Raw genomic sequence first — 16,018 nt, forward strand, 5'->3', positions numbered from 1 at the left:
GGCTAGGGATCTCTCTGCTGGACGGTAGTGAGAGTTTGTACAGACGTTGCCAGTATTTTCTCTCATCCATGACTACAAAGTAAAGCAAACTTCATCAAGGCTCTTCCCTTCTTTCTTCCATCTGCTTTCACTGTCAGCAGCATTAGTCACCCTCCCTCACCCAAATGCTTCTACCTGTGAGCATGCCAAGGTTGCAGGCTGCATTGTTGAAGGCAGCACGACTTATCTGACTTTCACCTAACATGCCTGGCACCTATTGAAAGTGTAGATACTTTCTTGTTTTTCTATATGAATTTGAAGGAAATTTCTAAGGAAAGCTGAGTATATTTTTTATACTCCAGATTTGCTATCAGTAACAAAAAATAAATGTATTTGCCATTACTTTTTTTCATGTTTTTTTAGGTTTCCAGAAAAATAATGCATAAAATACAGAGTTCCCATGTACCACCATATTATTAACACCTTGCATTAATGTTTCATGAACATTAGTGTTTCATTACAATTAAAGAACATTTTTATAATTGTACTATTAACTGTAGTCCTTCATTTACAATGGGGTTCACTGTGTTACACAATCTTGTTTTTTGTTTTTTTTTTTTAATTTTTATTTTGGTAACGTAGATCCAACCTGAAATTTCCCCTTTTGACCATAGTCACATATAATATTCAGTGCTAACATTCACATTGTTGTGCTACCATCACCACCATCCATTATCAAAACTTTACTATCCACCCAAATGAAAACACTGTACAATTTAATCATTAACTCCCCATTCAGTGTCCCTACCCTGGGCCCCGGTAACCAACATTCTAGTTTCTGACTCTATGAATTTGCTTATTCTAATTATTTCATATCAGTGCGATCATACAATAGTTGCATACAATAGTTGTCCTTTTTTGTCTGGTTTATTTTACTCAACATGATGTCCTTAAGTTTCATCCATGTTTTGTGTGCTTCAGGACTTCATCCCTATGTACTGTTGAATAATCCATTGTATGTATACATCACATTTTATTTATCCATTCATCGGTTGATGGACACTTGAGTTGATTCCATCTTTTGGCAATTGTGAATGATGCCACTATGAACAGCAGTGTGCAAATATCTGTTCGAGTCCCTGTTTTCAAATATTTTGGATATATTCCTAGAAGTGAGATTACTGAGTCCCATGGTAATTCTGGACTTAACTTTCTGAGGGAACCACTGGACTTTCTTCCACAGCAGCTGCACCATTTTACATTCCCACCAAGAATGAATGTGTGTCCCTATTTCTCCACATCATCGCCAACACTTGTAATTTTCCTTCTTTTTTTAAAAAATAGTAGCCATTCTAGTGGGAGTGAAATGGCATTTCATTGTGGTTTTGATTTGCATTTCCCTAGTGGGTAACAATATTGAGCATCTTTTCTTGTGGTTTTTGTCCATCTGCATATCTTCTTTGGAGAAATGTCTATTAGATTCTTTTGCCCATTTTTAAAATGGGTTGTCTTTTTATTGTTGAATTCTAGGGTTTGTTTATATATGCTGGATATTAAATCCTTATTTAACATGTGGTTTCCAAATATTTTTATGATAAAGTCCTTGGTGCACAAAAGTTTTTAATTTTAATGAGGGCCCATTCATCTATTTTTTCTTCTGTTGCTTGTGCTTTGAGTATAAAGTATAAGAAACCATTGTGTAACACAAGGTCCTGAAGATCTTTCCTATATTTTCTTCTAGGAGTTTGTTAGTTCTGGTTCTCATATTTAGGTCTTTGATCCATTTTGAGTTCTGAACCATTAATTTGTAATTAAAACTATGGAAGAAATTTAAATTGTATTGTAACCTGTTTAAGAGCCTCAAAATTTTATTTTCCTGAAGCTCATTTTGTTTCTAATTTGTGACTTTTAGAAAAGACGACAAAAAAGATCTTACTAATTTATTATCCTTTTGTATTATTATTTATAATACATTAGGGATTCTTTCCCATCTCCTTTTCCAGCCTAAATTTGAGAAGAAGAGATATTTCCTCTTGGGGATACTGTGTGGACTCTCCCTACTCAATTTAAATGTTGCCAATCTTCCTTTCCCCCTGGCTCTGTTTAAGAAACTCCTGGGCCAAAAGCCGTCATTTGAAGATTTAAAAGAACTGAGTCCTCTTTTGGGAAAGTAAGTAAATATAATTGCTTTTCCAGGACCACACCTCATAAGCCTCAGGTATAAATATTTATGTTTAGGCATAAAGAAATGTCATACACACACACATGCACACAGACAAGGTCTTCAATTTCAGTAAATGGATGCACTTTAGATGTATGTGAATTTTATCATGACTTTTAAAATAGTAAAACTTCAAAAATGAAGAGAAGCTGAGTGCTCCTCTAATTATCAACCAGTACAATAAACAGAGCTATGGGTCAGTCCCTTAAATTTATCCAGGGGCAAACAGTTACTTTGAACAGTACAAGATATCTTTAGTGAGAATGCATGCTTAGTTTAAATGTTTCAGCATGTCATCAACTTAATTTTTTAAGTGTTGGAGAATACTTGTTCTCTTGAAGACATCAGATGGAATAAAATGTCAGACACAAAGGGACAGATATTATATGATTCCACTTATATTAAATAGCTAGAATATGCAAATTCATAGAGAAAAAAACGATAATACAGGTTACTGGGTCAGGAGAGGAGGGAGAAGGAGGAGTTAATGCACAATAGGTACAGGTTTCTATTTGGAGTGACAGGAAATTTCCAGTAATGGATGCTGGCAAGGGTAGCCAACATCATAAGTGTGATTAATCCCACTGAATTATATGGTTGGGAGTGGTTGATATGGGAAAGTCTATCTTATTATCCCTTTGTATTATTATTTATAATACATTAGGGATTCTTTTCCATCTTATTTTCCTGCCTAAATTGAGAAAAGGTATTCTCTCTTGGGGATGCAATTTAAAGAGAGAGAGACTAAAGAGACAATTACAACTAAATCTATACATGATCCTGGACTGGATCTAATAATGGAAGAGAAAATGCCCAAAAGGACATTATTGGGACATATGAAAAAATTGGGATATAGACTGCAAGCTTTATATCCATGTTAAATTTCTTGAACTTGATAACTGTATTTAAGATGATTACATAACTGAATATCTTTGTTCTTAGGAAATGTACACGTCAGTAGTAAGTGTTCAAGGAGCACACTGTATATAACCAACTTTCAAATGTTCAGAAAATAGAAAGATAGACAGAAAGATAGAATGATACAGCGAATGTTGCAAAACCTTAAAAGTTGGTGCCTTTGGGTTTCTGTTGGAGTTCAGTGTATGGGGTTTGTATTGTTTTTGCAACTGACCTGTAAGTTTGAAGTTATTTAAAAATAAAACATTTTTTTAAAAAGAGTACTTGTTCTAAGTTAAAAAGCAAACTATATCTGGTCAGGAAAATACTGGCAACATGCATGATAGACAAAGGTTAGTATCTCTGATGCATAAATATATATGTGTGTCATCACACATGTAAATATATATGGCTATATAAAACTAAATATATGCATACACCTACATATACAAACACCCATATATACACACAGCTGTATATATATGTACACATACATATGGCTAATCAAAAAATGAAAATAAGCTCAACCTCACTTGGAAATACAAATGCAAATGAGATGTCATGTTTCTGCTTACAGATTGAGCACTGTTAAAAAGTTTTTCATAAGTTATAGTATTGGCAACAGACTAGGGAAAAGGACTCTGTGTTCTCATGTATTATTAGCGGAAAAATAAACTGGCAAACTTACACTTGTGCCCTGACAGTCTAGCATAGGGTTTCTTAACCTCGGCAACATTGACATTTTGCACCAGATCATTCTTTGCTGTGGGGGCTGTCTTGGGCATTGTAGGAGTTTAGCAGCATTTGTGGACACTACTCACTAGATCCCAACAGCATCCCCTCTCCACCACTTGCAACAACTACAAATGTCTCCAGATTTTGCCAGATGACCCCTGGAGGTCAAAATCACTCCTGGTTGAAAATCACTTGTCTAGCGGAAGGGAGGCCTTTTTGTAATTTCCACAAAGACACAGCAGTGTCTAAGTGGTAGCAGTGGTACGACAAATCAAAGCGTAATCAGAAGTTTACTCTAGGTAGAGGGTGCGGAAAGTGGAGAAGAGGAAATTTACATTGCATTTTTTACATTTCTATACTGTTTGAAATTTTTTCCAAAGAACATTACTTTAAACATTTTATGAGATCAATAGATATAATTTTTTAAACCAAAATTTTCATTAGGAGTTTGCAAGAAGTTCTAAATGATGAAGCTGATGACATTGGAGAAGAACTTTATATACATTTCTCTGTGAGTATTAATGAAAGCCAGATTATAATTTAGCTTTAATCTGTTTTTTAAAAGTAATTCTTACTATTGTATTTTAAAGGTGGGATCCTTTTTTTTCAGGGGTCTTTTATTTCTGTACTGCAGGACATTCCCCATCCCTTCTTCATTTGACAACTATTTCCATATACTTTCAACTGAAGTGAAGATATAACAGTTGTTCAATTAATGTGAACAATATAATTAACTAAACTGAATAATTTATGCCTAAAAACAATGTGCAGCATGTATTAGAGTAAGATGATCTGTAAAAAGGCTGAACTGAATAAATATATAGCTCCCTGTTATTTTAAATTCTATGGGGAAAATGCACTGGCAATAATGGTATTAGAGATGATTGATTATTCAGACTTTCATGCTTGGTACCTGAATACACTATGGTTACAGATACATTGGGACCAAAATGATGTTGATTTAATTCCAAATGGGATCTCCATACCTGTGGACCAAACCAACAAGTAAGTTTTGAATATACATAAAATGTTTATATCACTAGACTTTATAAATGTATTTTTGCTTCTCAGAATACCATTTCAGTTACTCATCTTTCAGAAAGACTAAAAGCTTATTGGGTAAGAAAAGGGGAGAAAGGGTAAAGATTAAATGTTTCCTTTGCAGCAGTTTTTATTAATGATCATATAAGTCCAGTAAATACTGATTGGTGAGTTGGGTGGATGAATGTGGATGAATGAATGGACGAAGAAGAATGGAGAGTAGGTGGAAGGAGGGAGGGTAAGAGAAGTGGAAGAAGGATCTTTATTCCTATTCCTGTTTGTTTAGTCTTCACTCCATCACACCATGCATCAAGTGCCAGGTCAACTGGCCTCCATAGGTCAGGAATGACAGATTTGGGGATTTCATGGTTAGAGAGAGAGATCAACATTGAGAAGAGTTTATATTTAAAATACATGAACCTCAATAAATATATATGCATATACCTAAAGATATACATGAATAAAATTCAATCCAGGCCACAATACATTTCTGAGCTCAAACTTTACATGTTATGATTGAAACATAAGAAGGAAAACAAGACCCATCTCAGTATCTAGCAATCAAGGTGTGGTTGTTTTCTACTCTTAGTGGTTCCAGATTAAATGTGGTAAATTGAAATAAATTACATAAATTCTCTGTTATGTTGGGTTTTTGTTTGTTTCCTGTGATTGCCTGTATTCAATGTCTGCGTGTATATACGAATTTGTATGTTGACTGACCATACACGGCTTATGAGATGAAGAGGCCAGAATGCAAATGTTCAATAAATAAATTCTTAAGCAAGTTGCCTAATGTGTAAGAAGAGCTTTTGATTTTCAGAAAAGAACAAACCTGGGTGAAGCTATATTTTTTTGGCCAGTGTTGTTAGGGCAGCCATGTAAATAAGGCCATTCTGGCTCCCTTAGCTTGTCAAGGCATGTGTAGCTTCAGTGGGGAGATTATGATGATGTTCTGGCTGTCTAATAATGTAAACCTTCACACACCATTTTCCTCTTGCTACACTGTGTGATAAGATTGTGAGATGAAGGAAATCTAATGGAATGAATGGCCTGGTGCAGCAGATAGTCTTTCTGAATTGGGGTCAACCCAGGGATAGCTATTGCTGTCCTGACCTGGGTGTTCATTTGCATGTTCATTTGCATGTTCTTGACGGTGTTCATTGCACATATACTTTAGGTCACGTAGTATGTTAAATACAATGTGGAATAAGAAGACACAGTCCCTGCCATCAAGAAATTCACCAGGTAGTGGAGAAATAATTTCCACAAAGTGACAAATGTTGTGAGAAGGGAGAGGGAGAAGGGCAGAAGGATCAACCCTCATACAGTCAAGTTCATATTGAGAGTTGATGGATGATAGAAGTTGTCAGGTAAAAAGGAAACACTGCATGCTGTGGCTTAGCTGCAAGAGACAGTAAGGCATTAGGATGGAGATGAAAATGGAAGTGGGAAGAAGCTGCTGAGTCTGGCAAGGCTCAGATAGAGGAGGGGTTTTTGATCTCTGTTAAAGAGGTTTGGAATTGACCCTACGGCAATGGGGAGACTTTGAAAGGTTTTAGTAGGAGAATGACATATTCAGATTAGTGTTTTTAAAAATCATCCTGGGTGCGGTGAGGAAAATGAGAGCAAAACAAAGTTTTAATCCCTCAGCTTTATTCTCTGAAGTCCCTTCTCTCTGACCAGTTGTTTTTATATCCCCGCATGGTACAGAGTTGTATACTATGCAGAAATAATTTATTTTTCTTTCTCAACAGAAATGGTAAAAGGACAAAGTAGAGAATATTTTAGTCAGTGATAAAATATGTCATTGATTTTTTGTTTGTTTGTTTGTTGTTGTTTTGCTTTCCTCAAGGAAAGACTATGTTTCTAAGTGTGTCGATTACATCTTCAACACCTCTGTAAAGGTACTATATGAGGAATTTCAGAGAGGATTTTACAGAGTCTGTAACAAGGAGATACTTGAACACTTTCAGCCTGAAGAACTTAGAGCAGCAATAGTTGGAAATACTGATTATGACTGGAAACTACTTGAAAAGGTAGGTAAGGCCTAAAATGCTTCATATTTTCTGAATTTCTACATATTCCCCCCCAAAAAACAATTTTCACCCTCTTCTTCCCAAGAACTCAAAGTATGACCAAGGATACCACAAATCACATCCTACTATACTGATGTTTTGGAAAGCTTTCCACAAATTAACTTTGGATGAAAAGAAAAAATTCCTCCGTAAGTATTACATTAATAGATGGATCTACAATTATGTATCTTTTAAAAAGTTAAATATTTTATTTGTGAAGAAGCCATTATTAATGGTGAGTCACACATATTAATGACAGAACAAGGGTTAGAACCCAGATCCCCTGTCTTCTAGACCAGTTCCTTCTCTTACAGAAGCCTATTTCTCAGTAAAATATTCATAATAATAAAGATACTGCTATTTACCCCTCTTTTGTTGCTGATTATAATCCACCTCCAGTTTTTAGATCGCGTCATCTTTTCTCACTTCAGTTGGCTCATAATCAAGCCTGTTATCTCCCATCTCTACCTTTCTTTAATTATATAAGTCCTATGGTATTAGGATATTAGAAATAGTAATAGCAATGACAACTGATGATGATAACAGCATTTATTGCATGTTTACTCTGTGCCAGGCACAGTACTGATTAGTTTATTATCTGTTACCTCTATTTTCTTCATATCAAACCTGTGAGGTAGGCATTATTAATTTTTCTCATTTCATACAAAAAGAGGCTTGGAACATTTAGTAGCTTGTCCATCTTCAGACAGCTGGTTAGTGTCAGACTCAAAATTTGAAACTGACAGGCTCTTGACCTCCTGGCATGAGAACTTCTCTTGGTGGGAACCCTAAGAAGGACAGACTTAATGACTTATTCTTTAACCTTCTTATCCCATTTTATCACCTCTTCTGAGGTACAAATCTTTCTTCTTTTTTTTTTTTTTTTTTTTTTTTTTTCATTTCAATATATTTATTTTCTGTTACAAACCAAATCTTTCTTCTTGCTATTTTTGTTCCTATTGAGGATGTTATATGACATTCCAATTACTCCATAAGCCTTTCCATAAGCCCAACCTACCTTTCCAATATTCTCTCTTACCACAGCACAATGATTCTATTGTCTGTATATTCAATGAGCTCACCTTAATACCTTCTCATTTCTGGCTTTTCCTTGGACTTTTCCCCTGCCTTGGACACTCACTCAACTACTCTCTGCCTCTCCATGTACTCCACTCCTTTAGCAACTAGCCAGGTATGACCTCTGTGAAATCTCCCTAACTATCCCAACTGGTGTCTCTCTCCCTGCTCTGAGTCTCAGTCCCTTCATTAGGTTCTTAATCTCATTCTTCCTTGTTAAGCTAAGTTAAACTTCCCTTTCATGTATATTTTTTTTACCCCAACTAGATCATGAACTCATTGAGGATAGTGACCAAATGTCATCATTTTTCTGTACTCTGCATGGCCCCGTGTAGTCCTGTCTGAACTTAATAAATTTTTATTGAATAAAGTGATTAATTTCCTACTTTTAATTTTAAGGTTTGCTCTTTCTATTAAATATCTTAACTAAATTTTATTCCTTTCCAGTTTTCCTTACAGGAAGTGATAGGATGCATGTAACAGGTATGCAGGAAATGGGAATAGTATTTCGCTGTCCTGAAACATTAAGTGAAGATGACTGCCCAAGAGCAGTAACGTGTCATAACATCCTATATCTCCCCAAATATTCTACAATGGAAAGAGTAGAGGAAGCACTTCAAATAGCCATCAACAGCAACAAAGGATTTGTCTTACCCAGGATTACACCATAATTATCTCTAAGAGTCTCAGTGAGGCCTCAGATTCTCAGGCCCCCTCACCCTTGGATTTTTCTATTCTTCCTATATCTAATTAGTACAAGAGATTAATTAATTTTTGTTAAGATTAGTTGATAAATGTTGGGATAAACAATAAAATGATGAAGCAAGGATAATATTTTTTATTAAACAAAAGTATGTGAAACAATTCCTATATTCCTAAACTTGCTATTTAAATGTTTGCTTTTTATTGACTTGTTTCCTGAATAATAATTATCATTTAAAAACAATTTGTGAATATTAAAAGCTGAGAGCTTTTAAAAAATATATTATGCTACATCTAATAAACATTGTCTATAAGTATGAAACACAGGTTAAAGTTTGAATAAAATAAACAAAAATATAAACTAACACCTTAACATTATGTTTTTTGTGGCATGTAGATGTGTAGCTTATGTATTTTAAATTCATGAACGTCTATACAGCTTTGGTTTTAGCATATTGCTCAATAAGTTATTTGACAAATCTAAACATGAAGGGATTCATTAATTCATTAAATAATTATGTGTATGCAATTCTCTGTCCCAGGAATGCAGATGTCATTTTTTGGTTTAACACTGAGCCCAGGAACTTCTGGGTAATTGTAATTAGGGCAATGTGAAGAGGATGAAGTATGTCTCAGCATCATGGCTATCTGTTGAATTTATGGAGAGATGTGACCCTGGTGGGAGATGGCCAGTGAATTTTGTGGAGCAGTTATATTTAATAAATTTTAATTTTAAGCTATGCTATAAATGCCTACTGTTACTCCAAACCATACACAGGAGCCTTGTGTTAGCCATACTTTGGGGAATGAAAGAATATGGGGCGGGGTACACCTGAAGTCTGATGTGGAAAGTGGCAGGAATCACCCAAGGGAAGACACAGAGCAGAGGCACAGAGTCCACAAGAACAAGGACACTAGGGTATGAGGTGGTTAATAGAAACATCAGCCCCCAGCAAATCCTCAGAGTTATTTTGGACATGTCTGGTTTCTACAAGAAAATGGAATGAAGGCCCAAATTTATTCTACTGAATTTTAAAGGGAAGAGTGATCCTGAAATCTTAGGGATCCCCAGGCACCTTTTGGATTGTGCTCTTTAGGCCTTTCAACTCCAATATAACTTTATTTAAAACAAATGGGTGAGTTCTACCAAACATTTAATGAAGAAATACTACCAATTCTATACAAACTCTTCCAGAAAACAGAAGGAGAGGGAGGAGAATACATCATGACCAAGTGAAATTTAGCCCAGAAATGCATTTGAAAATCAGTCAATTCTATTTTACCATGGACAATATAAAAAGAGATGGAACAAAGAAAAATTGTATGATTTCCTCAGTAGTTGCAGAACTAAGCATTGGACAAAATCCAATACCAATTCATGATAAATACTCTTAGCAAACTAGAAACAGAAGGGGTTCCTGTTTCTCAGCCTCATTAAGAGCACCTATGGAAAGCCCAGCACTAACCTCATAGTTAATGGTGAAAGACTAAGGCTTGTCCCCACTGTGATTGGAAACAAGACAAGGATGTTCACTCTCACAGCTTTAAACTGCATTAGGGGTATAGTCTATATAATAAAGCAAGGAAAAGAAAGAAAAGACATAAAGATTGAAAAGAAGGGATTTAAAACTATCTTATTTGTATGTGGCATGATCGTCTATACAGAAAATTCTGAGGAATCTACCAAAAAAAAGAAAAAACTAGAAATAATAACATAGAAAGAACATATAGGATACAAGGTCAATATAAAAAAAACCAATTGTATTTCTTTTCAGTAACAACAACCATAAAATGAAATTTTAAAAAGGACCATTTGCAATATCATCAATAAAATAAGAAATACTTAAGGATAAATTTAACAAAATGTGCTCAACTGTTCACTGAAAACTATAAAATATTTCTGAAAGAAAGAAGCTTTAAATAATGGAGGTATATCATGCTCATGGACTGGAAGACTCAATATTGTTAGCCCACCAATTCTCTAGTTGATCTTTAGCTCTAATACAATCCCAATGAAGATCTCAGCATCTGTTTTGTAGAAATTGATAATCTGATCCTAAAAAATATATAAAAATTTCTTAAATAGGACCCCAAAAGGCCTGAACTATTGTATTAGTTAAATCATGTGCCCCCAAAAGACATGTCCAAGTCCTAAGCCCCAGTACCTGTGAATGTGACCTTATTTGGAAATGGGTCTTTGCAGATGTAATTAATTTAAGGATCTTTAGATAAAATCATGCTGGATTTAGGGTTGGCCTTAGATCCAATGACTTGTGTCCTTTTAAGAGAAAAGAGAGGGATAAGACTTAAAGGCACAGGGAAGAAGCTCATGTGAAGACAGAAGGAGAGGTTGGAATTATATCACCACAATCCAAGGAATGCTAGGAGTCACCAGAAACTGTTAGAGGCAAGGAAGCTTTCTTTCCTAGAGATTTTGGAGGGAATGTGGCCCTGACAAAACTTTGATTTTAGACTTCTGGCCTCCAGAATTGTGACAGAACAAACTTCTGTTGTTTTAAGCCACCAAGTTTGTGGTAATTTCTTGCGGCAGCCCTAGGAGACTAATACAAATAGGTAAAAAAAAAAAAAACTTCATCAATTGAACCTGATAAAAATTTAAAATGTTATTTCTTCAAAAGACACATAATAAAATGAAAAGACAAACCACAAACAGGGAGAACACAGTTCAAAACATTTATTTAATAAAGGGTGTGAAGTGTAACATATAAAGAACTCTAATGTATTATATAAAGATTCTTGGATAATAAGACAATAAGTGGACAAAAAACTTGAATAGACATTTCACCAAAAAAGAGAGAGAGCAAATAATCACATGAAAAGATGGTCAACATCATTAGTTATTTGAGAAATGCAAATTTAAACTACAATGAGATATCACTACAGACCACCATTGCTAAAATTAAAAAGACTGACAAATACCAAGTGTGGGTGTGGGGATATGGAACAACAGGGAATCTCACACACTGCTGCAGGGAATGCAAAATGGCACAGCCACTTTGGAAAACAGTTTGGTTGTTTCTTATAAAAATATGAATACATTTCCCATATGTCTCAGCAATTTCACTTCTAGGTATTACCCAATAGAAATGAAAATTCTATTTGTCCACTCAAAGACTTGTTCAAAATAGCACTGCTATTCATTGTAGCCAAAAGCTGGAAAGAACTGAAATGTCCATCAATTGGTAAATGGGTATAAACACTGTCGCATATTGCTATAATGGAATGCCACACAGCAATAACAAGAAAGGAAGTACAGATTTAAAAAAAGACAGGATGACTCTCAAAGGCATTATGCTAAGTGGAAAAAAAATAAAGCCAAACATAAAAGACCTCATACTGTATGATTACATTTCTATGAAATTCTGGAAAAGGCAAAACTACATTGACAGAAAACCAGTCACTGGTTGCTAAGGCACCAAGGGGTGGAGGCAGGGGGCGGGGAGGGACTAACTGCATAGCTCCCTTATTCAGCTTAACTACTATCTTGTGGATTGAGCCTGGCATAGAAAGCTTAACAAACGTTAGCGTCCTTTTATCACAATATTTTCTAGAAATTCCATAAACCGGCCTGTGCCAGGGCGCCTCCTAGTGGAATTGCAGTGTTCTTCGAAGACCATTCAGTCCCGGAGTTCTTTTCAGTGACCACTGCGCCCTCGGGGACACTTTCTCAGTCCTGCCTACTCTTCCGCGACCTGTTTACTTTTGTTGCCTCTGAAGCCAGTTTCTCTTTCAGTTTACTTTTTTCTTTTCTATTTCGATTCCGCCTCCTTACGAAAAAATCAGTTTCGTTTCCCACTTGAACTGTCCGCCCAGTCCCCAAACAGCGGAAAGGGGCGGGAGAACGCGAGGCTGCGGGCGCTCTAAGTAGCAGCGCCCTACGCCGCCTGTCAGTTCCTCTCGCGACGCCTCGGGGCAGTGGACGCGCTCAGCTATTGTCCATTTCCCCTTACCTTCTTCTCTGCGGCCAGCTGTACCTCGGTTTCCCTCGAAGGACCGGAGACCGCAGGGGCGTCCGTGGAGCCCGGGAAAGCGGCGCCGGGCGCAATGGGACGGAGGTCGCGGAGAAGCTCGCGGGACCGCGCGCTCCGGGAACCCAAGCCGGACCCCGGGGCCTCCATGGAGTCCCCAAGCGCGGAGCTCTGGCTTTTTCCCAGCCCCGCGGGCCTCCGCAGCGCTTTGCCCAAGAGGCTAGAGACGACGCGCCAGATCTGTTGCACGCGGGGGCGCCTGGCTGTGCTGGAGCGTGGCGGGGCTGGCGTCGAGGTTCACCAGCTGTCGGCGGGATGCGGCGACGCCAGTAAGTCGAGTGAAGGGGACCGGCGGCGCTTCTTGGCCTTCCCGCCTGGGGTCGGGGGTTCTTGTGAAGGCGTGCGGTCGAGGGCCTTGCCTGGGCTGGGGCCAGCACGGACACTTCTTAAAGTAACCGGAGTTGGGGTGTGCGGTCCTTCACGCGGGAATGAAAGCTCAGAAGGGGACCAGGCTCTGCATTCGTACCCGGTTGCCGCGGTAACAGTCCGGGCTTGGGTCGTTTGCCCCTTTCGCGCCTGAGGTGTCTCTTGTCCCTGTTCCTGGTTTGCGCAGTTTGCAGAATGTTGACTAGAAATAGTCACATCGTCCTCTCCAAATTGACGGGGCACCAAGGGAGAAAAGGAATGCAGGCAGCATCTTCATCTTTCTTAGTGTTTATATTGGTTTCTTTTAAAAAAAAATTTTTTTTTTACTGCTTTTTAGAACGTCTGCTCTGAAGATGTGAGCCTTTGGGAACATAGTTGTCTTGTTCGCAATCATAATATTTTACATTTATGGGCAGCGTAAAGACTGTTTTCAGTTGAACTTCAAGGTCCTTAATTCTCCAGAATTCAGTCAGATATTGTGGTTCCGATTTTACAGGCTGGGAAAAATAAATTCCGACACTTGTAATCTTTAAAATTTGACCCATCTGATGGGTGGAAAAATAATATCTTGCTGTTGTTTGTTTCTCATTTAACTTGAGTGAACTTGAGTGTCTTTTACACTTCTCTTTTCGTCACTAGCATTCTTTTCTTGGTAATCTACCTTTTCATATCTGCCTGGCTTTTAAAAAATTGAGCTGTTACTCTTTTCCTTATTTACTTGGAAGAGTTATTTGAATATTGAATAAAAATAGCTTTGTCCATCATGTACTGTTTATATTGTAATAATTTTCCCATGTTGCCTTTTGTTGATGTTAATTTCTGCTATGTACAATTTAAAATTTTTTTATATAGTCTGCTTCATCAATCTTTTCCTTTAAGGTCTGTGAATTTTGTGTTAAGTTAGAAAGCTAGCCACATTCCATTATTTCTTTAATGTACCCATCTCTTGGTTTTATTTTCTTAATTTTTTGTTACATTTGGAATTTTATTTTGATTTAACAAATGAGGTAGGAGTCTAGATTTATTTAATTGTTTTTCCAAATGGCTAGCAGGATGTCCCAATACATTTCTTGAATAACTCTTCTTTTTCAAACTGTTGAAATGCTCAGTTTCTAAAACTCATTAGTGTGTTGGGTTGTTTCTTCTCTGTTACCAAACGGTTTTGATTCCCTTAGCATTTTCATATGAAGAGGCTTGTGCTTTGAGATTTTTACATAAATAGATTCTATTTCATTAGAACTGGAAAGTGCAACTACCCTAAAGATTAATTTTTGTGAAAAAATTAAATGAAAAGAGAATAAATAGTAAGTAGAGGAAAATTTTAAATCTATTAACTTTTAGAAAGGACTAAAGGGGCACTAATGCCAGTAAAAACTTTTTCAACAGAATCTCTGTAAAAATAGTTCATCAAGGATTGTGGGAAGATGACGGAGTAGGTAGCTTCAGAATTCAGTCCTTCTACAAGAACAGCTATTAAACAGACTGGGACTTTCTGAAACAACTATTTTGAAACTCCAGAGACAGGTAGAACACAGTACAGCTTCCAGGGAGGACTAGGAGGAAGAGGCTAGTGGTTACAGTAAAGACCAGTAAATTGCCCTCTCTCCTCTTCTAGCATCCATCCCCCATTCTCGTGGCAGGCCATGGAGCCCAGCCCCTGGCTAGCTCAGTGGTGACAGAAAGGGACATAAAAGTTCTCTTCCCCAAGACCAGTGGCAGATACAGACAGTTTCTGATAATGGCAACAAAAGATTACAAGGAAAACAAAAAAATAGGAAGTGATGGCCTATCCAAAGGAAGAGGATAAAAGTCCAGAAAACACCAACAAAGAATACTAGAATATAAACATACCAAACAAAGACCTTAAAAAAATGATCTTAAAAGTGCTTGAGGAGATGAAGGAAAATACAGAGAAAACTAAAGGATATCAGGAAAACAAAGAATGAGCAATATGAGAATCTTAGTAAAGAGATAGAAATTTTAAAAAGGAATCAAACAAAACTACTGGAGTTGAAGACCACAATAACTGAAATGAAAAATTCCCAGGAGGGTTTCAACAGCAAATGGAAGCTGGCAGAAGAATCACTGAACACAAAGACAAAACAATTGAAATGAGTCAGGCTGAGAAGCAGAAAGATGAAAGAATTATAAAAAGTGAAAATAACCTAAGAACCTCTGGGACACTATCAAGCATACCAATATAAGTTTATGGGAGTTCCAGAAGGAGAAAAAAGAGAAGAGGGGGCAGAAGGAATATTCAAAGAAATAACGGCAGAAAATTACCCAAACTTAGCAAAAGATCTGAATATGCACGTCTGAGAAGCCCAGAGAACACCAAATGGGATGAACATGAAGAAAATAGCGCGTCATATATTGATCACACTGTCAAATACAAAGGACAAGGAGAGAGTTCTGAAAGCTGCAATGTGTTATCTGTAAAGGAGTCTAGATTGAGTGCCAGTTTCTCATCGGAAACTACGGAGGCAAGAAGGCAGTAAAGTCCTGAAAGAAAACAACTGCCAACCAAGAATTTTTTATCTGTTGAGACTTACTTTTAAAAATGAGGGAGAGATTAAAACATTCCCATACACAAGCCAAGCGAGTTCATCACCACTAGACCTGCCCTACAAGCAGTGCTAAAGAGAGTTCTTCAGTCTGAAAGGAAAGGACAATAGATGGTTTCTCAAAGTGGCGTAAAGAAATAAAGACCTCTGATAAAGGTAACCATTTGGGTAATTATACATTCCAATATTACTGTATTGTATTGTTTGATATATAATTTCATTTCTCACTTCCTACAGGTGCTAAAATGCAAATGCATAAAAAGTAATGATAAATCTATGGTTTTGGACACATACTGTACAAAGACATACATG

The 16,018-nt window shown here is 36.9% G+C and overlaps 2 protein-coding genes across 5 annotated transcripts in view; both read left to right on the plus strand.

Annotated features, from left to right (window-relative positions):
- HERC6 (HECT and RLD domain containing E3 ubiquitin protein ligase family member 6) overlaps positions 1-9,460 on the plus strand; it is a 69,676-nt gene extending 60,216 nt beyond the window's left edge. For 2 of the 3 annotated variants that reach the window (XM_037830236.1, XM_037830237.1), the window contains exons 18-23: positions 1,983-2,149; positions 4,277-4,343; positions 4,767-4,837; positions 6,726-6,909; positions 6,995-7,097; positions 8,473-9,460. In XM_037830236.1, the coding sequence (XP_037686164.1) occupies positions 1,983-2,149; positions 4,277-4,343; positions 4,767-4,837; positions 6,726-6,909; positions 6,995-7,097; positions 8,473-8,696 (816 nt within the window). In that variant the 3' untranslated portion in view covers positions 8,697-9,460. The remainder of the gene's footprint in view (positions 1-1,982; positions 2,150-4,276; positions 4,344-4,766; positions 4,838-6,725; positions 6,910-6,994; positions 7,098-8,472) is intronic. The other variant, XM_037830238.1, reaches the window with a different exon arrangement.
- Positions 9,461-12,595: 3,135 nt separating this feature from the next.
- The window catches only part of HERC5 (HECT and RLD domain containing E3 ubiquitin protein ligase 5), a 55,672-nt gene continuing 52,249 nt past the window's right edge, over positions 12,596-16,018 (plus strand). Inside the window, exon 1 of one of the 2 annotated variants that reach the window (XM_037830239.1) lies at positions 12,596-13,045. In XM_037830239.1, coding sequence (XP_037686167.1) covers positions 12,793-13,045 — 253 coding nt within the window. In that variant the 5' untranslated portion in view covers positions 12,596-12,792. Of the gene's footprint in view, positions 13,046-15,999 lie in introns of those variants that run through there. The other variant, XM_037830240.1, reaches the window with a different exon arrangement.

Source organism: Choloepus didactylus, chromosome 3, assembly GCF_015220235.1.
Source record: "Choloepus didactylus isolate mChoDid1 chromosome 3, mChoDid1.pri, whole genome shotgun sequence".
Classification (NCBI taxonomy): Eukaryota; Metazoa; Chordata; class Mammalia; order Pilosa; family Megalonychidae; genus Choloepus; species Choloepus didactylus.